This window comes from Heterocephalus glaber, unplaced genomic scaffold, assembly GCF_053883595.1.
Source record: "Heterocephalus glaber isolate CG9 unplaced genomic scaffold, H.glaber_assembly_v1.0 deba00001564, whole genome shotgun sequence".
Lineage (NCBI taxonomy): Eukaryota > Metazoa > Chordata > Mammalia > Rodentia > Bathyergidae > Heterocephalus > Heterocephalus glaber.
This window is the reverse complement of record NW_028258351.1, coordinates 1,881,199-1,894,865: the sequence shown is the minus strand read 5'-3', so window position 1 is coordinate 1,894,865 and position 13,667 is coordinate 1,881,199. Positions and strand designations below refer to the sequence as shown.

General features: G+C 36.9%; 1 protein-coding gene across 1 annotated transcript in view; it reads right to left on the bottom strand.

The window, feature by feature from the left end:
* The window catches only part of Med13 (mediator complex subunit 13), a 93,834-nt gene that overhangs the window by 58,678 nt on the left and 21,489 nt on the right, over window positions 1-13,667 (bottom strand). Inside the window, exons 4-8 of the mRNA XM_004870377.4 lie at window positions 9,281-9,426; window positions 8,182-8,379; window positions 6,677-6,871; window positions 5,796-5,958; window positions 5,524-5,634 (exon numbers count right to left, since the gene is read on the bottom strand). Coding sequence (XP_004870434.1) covers window positions 5,524-5,634; window positions 5,796-5,958; window positions 6,677-6,871; window positions 8,182-8,379; window positions 9,281-9,426 — 813 coding nt within the window. The remainder of the gene's footprint in view (window positions 1-5,523; window positions 5,635-5,795; window positions 5,959-6,676; window positions 6,872-8,181; window positions 8,380-9,280; window positions 9,427-13,667) is intronic.

Genomic DNA, 13,667 nt, shown 5'->3' with positions numbered 1-13,667 from the left:
TACATAAACAAGGTGCCAACACTCAGAAGATCTGCATAACAGGAAACTGATGTTTTCCTAGTGACCAATGTATGAGTTAACAAAATCATGCATAAGCAAAAAATCTACCCAGTCATTAGTGGAGTATAAGAATCTCATTAATATGGCTTCAGATTCCACATTGCAACTAACCTTTAAGAAACTACCACTTGTCAAAATTTGGTGTAATATCAAAGAAGAGTATCTGTTTGGAGAAGTTACTACAATACTATCTCTTCCCTTTTCTAACTGCATAGCTCTATGGGGCTGGATTGCCTTCACATGCTTCGACCAAAACAATAATACAGTACAGCAACAGGGTGAATGCAGAGGCAGATATGAGAATTTATTTAGCCATCTTATAATGTTCAACATTAAAGAAATTTAAAAACCTGTAAAGCAATGCCACTCAACTATTTTTTCTTTTACAAAAAATAATGTCTACAAAAATACTTTATTTCTGTCAATATGTACTGGATTTATTATTATTTTTAAATAAATTAAGTACTGCTTTAAAATTTCTCTAAAATGGGGCCAGAGATTTGGCTCAATGGTTCCACCGCCTCCCTCACAAGCGCAAGGACCCAAGTTTGATCCCTGGTACCAAAAAAAAAAAATTCTCTAAAATGAATACATATAGATATGGTCCACATAAACAACCTTGATGGGGGTCCACAATTTTTAAAATTTATTTTACTTCATTTTTTATGCTGCTGGGGATCAAACCCAGAACCTCATGCACCCTCAGCAAGCACTCCATTGATGAGCCACACCTTCAGCCCCACAATAATTTTTAAGAGTATAAATGAGTTTTGAGACCAAAATGTTTGAACGTCTACTTTAGGTAAAGCAATCATGAAAGATAGGATCTCTATTATGGAGGTGAATTATTTGGTTATATTCCAAGTACAAAAAATGTGAAAAGGAAACAGCCATACATTTACTTACCCCAGCTATAAGAATAAGAAGCTATTCATCAGGGATATATAATACTAATAGGAAGCCGGGCAATGGTGGCGCACGCCTGTAATCCCAGAACTCTGGGAGGCTGAGTCAGGAGGATCGCAAGTTGGAGCCCAGCCTGGGCAACTCAGCGACTTAGCGAGACCCTGTCTCAAAATAAAAAATAAAAAAAGGGCTGGGGATGTAGCTCAATAATGAGGCCCTGGGATCAATCCCCTGAACAATAATAATAATAATAGCTCTTTAACTATTTTCTTTGAGACTGGGTCTCATTATATAGTTCAAGTTGGCCTTCAACTCACTATGTACCCCATCCTGGCCTTGAACTCACAATCCTCCTGCCTCAGCCCCCCCCCCCCCCCGCCCCCAGTGCTGGGATTACAGGTGTGTACATACCATAACACTTGGCAGGTCTTTAAATTTCTGACTACATTAAATCACAGTCCTTTTCTTCTATATAGATCTTTTCTAGAAATTAAGGCTTCTTTAGAAAGAACAATTTCGGGCCGGGGATTTAGCTCAGTGGTTTCACCACCTGCCTGGCAAGCACAAGGTCCTGAGTTTGATCCCCAGTACCAAAAAAAAAAAAGAACAATTCTAATATGAATTTCATAGTAGAACTCAACTAAGTTGGGTAATCTTTCTAAAAGAGCAGCTGTCATCAAGGTAATTTCTTCAGTTTTTTTTTCCTAACGCTGTGACGTTTCTAGTGCTTTAGTGTTAACATCTGAAATTTAATTTACTGTTCTTTTCTTTTTTTTTTTGGTACTGGGGATTGAACTCGGGTCCTTGCACTTGCGCAGCAGGCGGCGAAACCACTGAGCTAAATCCCTGGCCCTACTGTTCTTTTCTTAAATATCTTGCTTTTCTTTTTTGCGACAGGGTAGTTCAGGCTGGTCTTGAACTCACAATGTAGCCAGCCTATGCTGGTCTCGAACTTGCAGTGACCCTTCTGCCTCAACCGGAGTCCTGTGATTACAGGGGTGTGACACCACACCTGGCTTAGGTATCTTGTTTTCTAAGTGCAATTTGTTTATGTGCATCTCACCATGTTGAAGTAAAGTATCAATAAATACACCCACTATTCAATCTTGAGAGTGAAAAATGCTATAAAGCTAAGCGGTAGCACACACCTATAATCCCACCATTCTGAGAGGCAGAGGCAGGAAGAACACAAGTTTGAGCCCAGCCTGTGCAACTCAGCAACTTAGTGAGACCCTGTTCAAAATTTTTAAAAATTTAAAAACAAACTGGGGAGGGCCAGGGATTTAGATCATGGTTTCACTGCCTGCTGTGCAAGTGCAAGGACCCGAGTTCGATCCCCAGTACCAAAAAAAAAACAAAAACAAAAAACAAGCTAAGGATGTAGCTCAGTAAGAAGGCTGGGGCTCAATCTCCAGTACAGGAAGGAAGGAAGGGAGAGAGGGAGGATGAGAGGGACAGAGGAAAGGAGGGAGGGAGGGAGGGAGGGAAAATAAGAAAAGAAAAATATAACAATTTTATGCTTTTAATTAAAATGGCGAAAAATAACTTTGAGAACAGTTCTCAGAACCAATGAAAGCACAAGAAAAACCAGTGTTCTTTATATGCAAGAAATGAAAGTAAGACTGGTGGAATCTTTGTGAAGTCACAAGTACTAAAATAGCCCTTGCGCCCACAACTCTCTATCATACTGCCCACTTAGCTTATTTCTTCCTAAGTACTCATCACTCCGAAATTTAAAAACGACTTAAAATCTTTTTTTAAAACAAATTACTGCCTCTCTCTTCTGAGGGTAGGACATCTCTTGTAACAGAGTAAGTGTTCCAAAAAATATGATAGTCACAGCAACAGGCTTTTTAAAACAAAAGTAAACAGGTGCCGGGGGTTTAGCTCAGTGGTTCTGCCGTCTGCCTCGCAAGTGCAAGGACCAGAGTTCAATCCCCGGAACAAAAAAAAAAGGGGAAAAAAAAGGAAACAGAAAAAACCCTGTATGTTTATCAAATCAAGAATGATTATATTACTTCCATTCAGTGGAATATCAAAAAGGTTTTTACAACAATGAGGTAGGGGCAGATCTACAAGTAACGAATATGTAAAGATCTAAGGCAAAAAAATAAGATGCCAAAAAATAAATAAATAAATAAGATGCCAAATACATAAGAATAATATAGTATATGTATGTTGGGAAGAAAACATATATACATACAAAAAAAGGTGTGGTAGGATAATATCTAATTGGCAAGCAGCCATTTCTAGGCAGAGGTGCTAGGATTTGGGGAGAAAAAGAATGGTCAAGAAGAGTGTATTTTTTGTATAGTTTAATATATATATATATAAAATGCAAATTATCTGTATATACTTATCCAATTTTTTTTAAATCAAAACTTTTTAAAAATTCATTAAGTTTATTTGTACATTTTAGGTATACAATATGATGACATTCCTCATTGGGAATTTTTACCTTTACATGATATATCTTGGTAAAACTTTTTTTTTTTTTTTTTTTTGAGAAAGGGTCTCACTATGTAGTTCCAGCTAGCCCTGAACTTGGCAGTAATCCTCCTTCCTCAGCCTCCCAACTGCGGAGATTACAGGTGTGGACTACCACACCTGGTTCAAATCATTAAAATAAGCCCATGTTATCAGTCATGGTCCAGTCCTGATTTTTAGGCACAGGAAATTTACTGTAGAGAATCAGTTACATAAAACAGGAAAGTGAGGCAACTAACATACTAGTAACAGCAGAGAGATTCTTTACCTTCTAGGACTAAAAGGGTAACAAGATGAAGGAGCTTGGGATGTATTACAACCATAGCAGGTAGCATCTGGGATCATAGAGGAAGGGGCTCTTTCTCCCTTACCCCACACCCAGCAGTACTGGGGATGAAACCCAGGGTCTTCACACTGAGCTACATCACCAACCAGCCTGCCCGCCTTCCTCTCTCCTTCTCTCCCTCCTTTTCATTCTCTTACTCCCTTTCTCTCTCTCTCACCCCTCCCTCCCTCTCTCTCATTCATTCATTAACACATTCTCTCTAAGTTGCCCAAGCTTGGCTTGAACTTGCCAAACTCCTGCCTCAGACTTCCAGAGTTCTAGGATTACAGGTGCGTGCCACCATTCTCAGCTTGGAAGGGGCTCTTAAGGGGACACAGGGGAGCTACTGCTGGAATTGACCCAAAAAGGTAGTGGAGAAAGGGTTTCTTCCCTCCTCTCATCCTCCAATCTTCCGTTAGTGCCCTCCAATAGCCAAATCCAGAAAGCAAGGGAGCCTAAGAAATTTAATTCTCTGCAATACAGAACAAAGTAAGGAAAAGGCAGGGACAGATGTGAGAGCAAACTAAAGGCCAACTAACATAGTTACCAATGTATGCCCTTACTCCCTATGGCAGAGGAGGATACACATAAGTGGTGGCTCAAAGTCTGTCTCACTCTAAATAAGAAATCAGAGGGTAAGGGAGAACTTTAAGTACAAAATGTAATTTTTGAAAGTAAATGATTAGAAACACTGTAGTAAAGGGGCAAACCAATCAAAGCAAGTCATATAGATTATACAAAATTTTAGTTAGTTAAATCTCTTTATGTATGAGAAAATTTCTGAAACTTCTTAAAAATATAAGTTCAGCCAGGTGTGGTAGCCCACACCTGTAATCCTAGCACTTGGTAGGCTGACGCAAGAGGACTGCCATGAGTTCAAGGCCAGCCCGAACTACATAGCAAGACCCTATTTCAAAATAAAAATTTTAAAAGGGCTGGGGATATAGCTCAGTGTAAAGACCCTGGGTTCTATCCTCAGGGCAAGGAGGGTAGGGGGAGGGCAGGGAAGTTCCAAGATATAAAGTGAATACAACTACCTAAGGAATTCCAAGTTCATCCATTCTGCTACCAATCTTTAAACAATGCAACACATTAGAAAGCTTGTAGTATTACAGCTTTAATTCCTTATCATATTTTGTGAATCTTGTTTCAGCAATTCATCTCAAAAAATGTTTTAAGAACTTGCTGCACAAAAGTTGTACTGTAGGGCCGGGGATTTAGCTCAGTGGTTCCGCCACGTGCCTCACAAGCACAAGGTCCTGAGTTTGATCCCCGGTACAAAAAAAAAAAGTTGTACTGTATTTACTATTTTAAAAAAGACAGTTTAAAAAAGACTATTTTTTAAGAAGTGTATATTTTTTATCTATTATATATCTTTTCTTTTGTAAGAATCCTTGGGGGAAATTTCTCATAGTGCCACCAAAGAATAGTTTTCTCAAAAGATGTGTGTCTTCTACCCATAAATGCCATATATACCATAACTCAATAAAATTCTCTATTATTTGGGTGCTAAAAAAAGCTTTTACAGTTCACCTCTGGTAAATATGAAAGAATTTAAGGTATGCATTTGTATGTACTTCCATAGTCAAATTCAAATTACTAAAATTTTGCTCATAATTCTCTCTTGAAAAAAATCCTAATGTGTGCCTATATAATATACTCCAAAGTGAGGTGTAAGTATTTAGCAGTGTAAGAAACCACCACACACATATATGCAGGCATCAACTGACTGGAAGAAAATCTACCTCGAACAACTGCAACTTGTTCTTTGTGTGGCTTCAACAAAGTCCCAGCATGCTACTTTATCAGGTATCTCTTCTTCATTCAGGCCACCCAATGAAGCAGAGTATTTCCTCCTGAAATTTGAAATTATGAAAATTCTTTAGGATTCATAACATGTTAGCTTTGAATTTAATCTAAAAAATTTAAAAATCAAGTCATATAAATGCAGGTTTACCTATTTCCTACTTATAAATATCAACATGCGATTTTTAAACTTAAAAGTGAGAATACATACTTGTTCTGTGCTCTGTTCATATTGCATTCTTGCCAAACTCTATCCACCACATGACTGGCTAATTTTTGGGGTACTTTCCCACCATGGTGGCTAGTACTATCAGAGTTGAAGCCATCAGATACTGAAGAAAATTTGACCCATTTCTGAGCAGACTGAGGATCAACTGAAAGAAAAAGAGAACAGGTTGTAGGAGAATAAAGGTAGGTTTATAGTAGCATTATTGGGGCTCTTTATTAATGTATGATAGAACTTGCTGTACCTATTTGGTAAACCTATATGTTGAGGCAAAAAACAAAAAAGCCCATTACTTTATATACAGAAACCAAAATATCTGAACATGGGACATAAATTGTACAGTAGTGTGTCCATGTTGATTTCTTGACTTGGAGGATGGAATAAAAATTACAGGGAGGCCAGGGATTTAGCTCAGTGGTTCCGGCAACTGCCTTGGAAGCGCAAGGTCCTGAGTTCAATCCCTGGTACAAAAAAAAAAGAATAAAATAAAGGGATTAGGGGTCAGTGGTAGATTGCTTGCCTACCATGCATTAGGCCCCAAGTTCAACCTCTAGCATGAATAGGCATGCGGTGGGGGGGTGGAGTGGGAATCAGTCTTAATTTTGGGAAATAGAATGAGTATATAAGAGTGATGGAGCATCAAGTCTTAGCTTGTCGAGTGAAAAAGACCACTGATGATGATGATACACATATAGAAAGGGTGATGGAGCAAATGTTAAGTGTGGGAATCTAGATGAAGGAGTTCTTTGTATCATACTTGCAACATTTCAGTAAGTTTCAAAATATTTCAAACAATTATTTTTTTGAAGTGCTTATGTACTCAAAATAAGAGTCATCATCAGAGCTGATGAAACAGACTAATATACCTGTTTGGACTTCCTCAGGAGATGTAGGTGGTGTAAGAGTAACTGAAGACATAGCAGGATCTCTTGTGGAAGCAGGCACTTGGTGGACACCCAAGCAAGAAGCTGAACAGTGAGAGGAGCCCACAGAGCTAGGAGTAGGAATGTCTGACTGAGGGACTAGAACGAAGCATGCTGGGTAGATCATTCGAACACCAGCTGAAAGGGGAAAAAGTGAACAGAAAGATATAATATCACATTTCCATAAATAAAAATAAACTTACCAATATGTGTGCTTTTGGTATAAGGTCTTTCTTTTTTTTTTCTTTTTTGGTACCGGGGATTCAACTCGGGTCCTTGCGCTTGCACAGCAGGCAGCAAAACCACTAAGCTAAATCCCTGGCCCTTTTTTTAAAAGAAACCACAATAAGCTGTTAGTAGGGTTACCTTTCGTGAGATACTTAAAAAGTAGCTTCTCTTTTCATTTTAAGATTTTCTAACTATAAATATGTTTAGATTTTAAAAAACTTTTTCTTGTACTTTGGACCAAATATAATGTACTTTTTAAGTTTTATTTTACAAATTTAACAAAGGTAATCCGGCACTAGAATTATGGACCATTTTAGTTAGGTTTACTAAAAACCTAACAAATGTTTGCATTGTTTCTTTTTTTGTCATAACTGTTCTGATAGTAATGTGTTTACTGAAACTGAACACTGATAATTTTTTAATTTAAAAAAAAGCAATTTGCATATATAACATTACCATTTGATTCTAATCCCAATTATCTCCTCAATTACATATTCACCATGCCTCCCAGGTCTAAGAATATATGCATGTATGTCTTCACCCCATTGTCAGGCCTGGCTATGTGACTTATGGTGAATGTAAGTGCAATTACACATGCTATATGCTAAAAAAAAAGCTTTAAATGTGCTTCCAGAGTCAGTATCGCCTCTTTCACTTCTGTCTTCTTCTATTAAATTGGCATGTTCCAAATATGAGTCACTTTGTTAACGTGGATTCTCAAATGAGAAGACATACAGAATAGAGCCAATCTGAAAAGAGCTGACCTAGGCAGCTCACACTAAAACCACAAGATCTTTAAAAACATTTTCTGTTACTTGAGATGATAGGTTTACCACTATATGACACAGGTTGTTAACTTTCCACCCTCTAAATATTAATTCCTTCACAAGTATTCTTGTCCTATCCTTAGCCTTTTTTTTTTTCCAACATACACCACAACCCAGCAGAAGTTTTAAATATACTTACATGGTTATTCTTGGTCCCTGTTATTCCTCTGCTCTCATAAGAACAATATGATAACCAGACTCCAGAATGAGCAGCTAGCTATATGGAGCCAAACCAGGGCCAAGCTGCAGCCCTTATGTAATTCAAGCAGGAAATAAATAACAAATATTTAGAGTTGAAAGCCACTGAGATAGCAGGGGCATCTGTTATTCAACAAAATCTAACTAATACATAGTTACATATGTTCCTGTAGCGTCAATACTCAGAATCCATACCAACAAGAACTTCTACTGCAGCTAGAGAATCATCTTCCCAATCCATATCTTCTTGTTTTTCTTCAGACATCTCCTTCAAGCAACATGAGATAGGGTAGAACTGTTTCCATTCACCAATCAATTTTTTTGTAGCTGAATCAGACATCTTGAATGCCTGTCCTGTGAGAGTGCCATTTAGTCCAAATGGGCTTAAGATTACTAGAAACCCAGAAGAGAAATCAAGTTAAGTAACTCAAGACTGTTACTAAAAAATACATCACATTGAACAAGGTGTCAAATAATTATGTAATTCTAACAAAGAAAAGAAAATCCATAATGGTAATTCCAGACAAAACCCATTTATTATACTTCATCATTGTGAAGATAAAATACAATGCTAAGATCATTAAAACTGTTAAAAATCTATGACCAAATTAGAAATACATATAATTTTAATATCAACTGGTGATATTTGTATATCCCTTAATTTCTCTTTACTCCCACTAAGGAAAGGGTAATCTGAGGAAAAATATTAATATATAAATATAAATTCTTAATGGCCACATAAATTTCAAAAACCAGGTTTAAAATTAAACAACATACTTCTACTCCTTAAAAACAACTCAACAATGTTATAAGTCATTTACTCTTGAGTTCAACCACTTTCATGTGTAAAGATATCAAAAGTCCCCATGTATCTATGTTAATCATGACTTATGTGACCTAACACACAAGGTGACTTTCAAAATATAACACATAGGGGCCGGGGATTTAGCTCAGTGGTTTCACTGCCTGCTGCGCAAGCACAAGGACGTGAGTTCGATCCCCGGTACCAAAAAAAAAAAAAATATATATATATAACACATATATCTGTAATATGCTATTCAACAGAATACATTAAAATCTCAACATTCATATTCAATGACTTTTAAAATAATATATTAAGAAATTTATTTTGTTGACTTTATACTCTTAACGGAGAGAAGAAAGTAAACTATTTCAAAATCAAAAGATCAGGAGGGAAATCCCACCAAGTCCAAAATGTTAAATTACCAACTTCAACAAAGATCTTCTTAAAACAACGTTAATATCAAATAGCTAAACCAATAAAATTATCTACCTTGAAATGGACTATTAGACTGTTGAGCAAGGGTAATATGCTCTTCACTGAGAAGGTATACAGATTGATGTTGATTAATTTCCACACTGGTACAAACATTGCTGTCTCCATGCAAGAAAAAGGTGAAAGAGCAGGACAAGTGTTCACTAATAAAAAGGAAAAAGTTATATTTTAATAATGATTATTGGCCAAAAAAAGTTAACCTGCTTTTTCTTCATTATGAAATTAAGCCACAATATATACTCTTTAGCCCAGAAATTTTTCATCATCTAAAAATAAAAAAGCATAGATATGAGCAAAGATTAAGCTATCAAAAATGTTCTTCATAGCACTGTTTATAACAAAATAGGCAGCAAATAGATGAACCAGTTAAAACAAGTAAAGGACACCCATATATAAATTATTATATAACCTCAAAAATAAGTTCAAGAGGGTGGGTTTAATGAAAACTAGCAAGCTACCAAAATAGTATGGTCTCAATCATTTTTCCAGAAGAAAAAAGAGTTTTCCTTAGTTAAAAGCATCTAGATTGGCAAGAGAATTAATGGCCACAATTTTTATTTTTGCTCATTTTTCCTTCTCTATAAGAAATACAAATATTCTCATTTTATTATTTCTGAAATTGGGTTGTAGACAATCAATCATTTAATGAATTCCTAATCAATGAAATTAATTTAAAGGAATGATGGGTCTTACAGTTGAAAACTAAGAATCTAGACTATATGTGAGATAGAATATCACATGAAATTTAGTCATACCTGGATATAGAGACTGGAAAATAACAATCCCTAAGAGGACAGCAGACAGATCCGTAAGACAAAATTAAGATCAAGTGGTAGAGGGGCAGGGGATTTAGCTCAGTGGTGCTGTGCCTGCCTCGCAAGCGCAAGGTCCTGAGTTCAATCCCCAGTACAAAAAAAAAATCAAGTAGTAGAAAATTCATTTTAAAGACCTAGTTCTTTAAAATATGACCATTAATCACCTCAAAACATGCACATATGTATAACTCCTTGTGTTTTTTCTGAAGGCAGGGCATAAAAAATTAAAAAGTAAATTTAAGTAAAAGTAGTGCTAAAGCTAACTAAAATGGAAAAAATCATCAGAGAAGGGCAGAAAAGAGATGAAAAGTAATACAGATCATGAGAACTTTTTCATCATATATATAGGGGGAGTCAATGGGTAATGTATAAAATTGATAGAATAAATTAAAACTGAAGTTTATTACTCAGGTTATGAAAAGTAACTGACAGAAGTTGGTCTGCACACACTGAGTCATCTCAACCAACTATTACAGTCTGTTATAGATTGAACTCCTTCTACTCTTTCTCCCTTGTCATCAATGCATTTCACTATTCTAAAATTTAAAAAATAAAAATTGAGAAAGTAGCTGACAGAAAGAAATAATAAACAAAGCTTGTCTTTCGTGATAAGGATTCAATAGACACTGTCTAAAGTTGACAAATCAAGGCCGAGAGGCATAAGATCTCTGGAATTAGGAAAGTTATATATAAAAAAAAAAAACCTGGTCATTTCTGGGGATGGAACTGAGGTATCTGAGCTGGGATTTTGTTGTTGTTGTTTTTAGTCATATTCTGTTCTAATTGGGTTGAATGGGGGACAGGGGTGGGGGCTAGTATTGGGAATTGAATCCAGGGCCTGATTTATGCTACCCAAGTTCTCCAGCAATGAGCTCTTTACAAAATTTTCAGTGTTTCACTACACTGCCCGGACTGGCCTTTAAACTTGCAATCCTCCTGCCTAAGCCTCCAGAGTAGCTAGGATTACAGGTGTATGCCACTACACCCAGCTTTAAATTTACTTTTTTCTTCTTGGTACCGGGGATTGAACTCGGGTCCCTACGTTTGCGCAGCAGGCGGTGATACCACTGAGCTAAATCCCCGGCCCTTTAAATTTACTTTTAAATTTCTAAAAACTGTGACTAATATAATCACTCACTACTATATTTTTGTATCCTGATTTTTGTATAATAATAATTTTAAAAAACTAAAACTAGAGGTTCCATTTGATCCAGGTATTCCCCTTCTTGATATATTCCCAAAAGACTCAAAAGCATCATATTACAGCAATATATGCACACCCATGTCTATAGTAGCAGTTTGTAATAGCTAAATCTTGGAAACAGCCCAGATGCCCATCAACTGATGAATGGATAAAGACGTACTTTTTTTATACAATGGAATACTACTCTGCCATAACGAAGGATAAGCTTGAGACATTTCTAGCTAAATAGATGCACCTTGAGACCATATTCTTAAATGAAATAAATTGGACATAATGTTTAAATACTGCATTGTTTCTCTGGTGTGAGAAACCAAAATGTGAATAAGGACCAAAATTCATAATAGATATTGTGAAATGGGAAGAAAACATTCAAAGGAAAAGGCGGACAAGGGAGGGGAGAGGGGGAAAGGAAGGAAGGGAAAAGAAAAAGAAGAATAAAAGGAAAAAATAAAAACAAAGCTTTTGTAAATGAGGAGGAGAGGTGTTGGGGGGAGGGGAATGTGAAAAAAAGCAGCAGCAAGATATAGAATGTAGAGGTACAAATTCTCTATAATGAATGTTACCATTATGTTTATCTAAAATGTACCAATAAAAATAAATGAATAGGTTTCTAAAATTTATAAATAATATAATCAGTGGTTACTATATTTTTGTAACCTGATTTTTATTTTTATATAATAAACTATGTAAAAATAATTTAGAATTTACAGGGCCAGGGATTTAGCTCAGTGGTTCCACTGCCTGCCTCGCAAGCGTAAGGTCCAGAGTTCAATGCCTGGTACCAAATAAAAAAAATAGAGATCAACAGATTTACAGAAAAGTTACAAAGATATAGGGAATTCCCATATCTCTTCACCCAGTTTCCCCTATTGTTAATATCTTCAATAACCACGCTACACTGGCCAAACAAGTAACTAACACTGATATGTTACTATAATTAAATCCCAGGCTTTACATGAATTTTCCACTAATGCTTTTTTCTGTTTTAGAATCCAATCCAAAGTACTATACTGAACCTAACCAACACTTTTTAATAGGAAAGAAAAAATTAAGATGTGGTTCTCCTCTGATTAAAATGCTAATCATCTTAGGATAGCTATTAATTGAGGGATTATGATGACTACAGAGCAGTAGTGGTGAACCTATAGCATGTGTGCCACAGCAGGCTGTTTTATATCATTGAAAGCTCTAAAAGGTTTGCCATCACTGCTATAGACATTTCTTTTGGTAAAAGGGATATAAATCTTAATAATGGGTAAAGAGACTATTAACTAACTTTGAGAGCTGCCCACCCCAGAAAAAGACCATTGCTATTGCTCTTTTTTTGTACTGGGGATCAAACTCAGGACCTTGAGCTTACAAAGCAGGTGCAGTGCCAGTGAGCTAAATCCCTGGCCCTGCTATTGCTCTTTTAAAGTAGTAAACTCACTTTTCTTTGTTTTTGTTTTGAGACAGTCTCACTTTGTTTCCTAGGCTGACCTCAAACTCTGGGCTCAAGTGACCCTACCATGTCAGCTTTCAGCGTGCTGGGACTAGAGAGGCACACCACTGTAACCTTGACACAAACTCACATTCTTTCACTGGTACTGGGGATTGAACCCAGGGGCACTCTACCACTTAGCTACATCCCTAGCCTCCACTTTTTTCTCCCCCAGTACTGAAGATTGAACCCAGCCCCTTGTATTGAGCTACATGTCTACCTCATTTTTTAAAATTTTGAAATGGCTTGTTAAGTCACTAAGTTGTCCAAGCTCTGCTCAAATTTTTGATGCTGCTTCCTCAGCTACCCAGACTTCTGAGACTACAGGATTGTGCCACCATTCCTGACTCCCTTTTACTATTATTCTTATAAAATTTGTACGAGGGATTGAACTCAGAACCTTGCGCTTGTGAGGCAGGCGCCACTGAGGTATATCACTGGCCCTATTATTATTATTATTATTTTTTGGTACTGGGGATTAAACTCGGGTCCTTGCACTTGCGCAGCAGGTGGGGAAACCACTGAGCTAAATCTCCGACCCCCTATTATTTTTTATTTTAAGACAGAGTCTCATTAAGTTGCCCACATGAGACTTGAATTTGTGACTTTCCTGTTTCAGCCTCCCTAAGGCCTGGGATTACAGGCATACACCACAGTGCCCAGCAACACTCACTCACTCACTCACTCATTCATTCATTCATTCATTTATTGGAGAGCGGGCCTCTTTATGCAGTTCATTCAGGCTGGCCTTCAATTCACTATGTAGCCTAGGCTGGCCTCGAACTTGTGGCAATGCTCCTGCCTCAGCCTCCCAAGTGCTGGGATTACAGGTGTGCGCCACCATACCCTGACACACTCATTTTTTATTACTCCTATCCAGGAGTA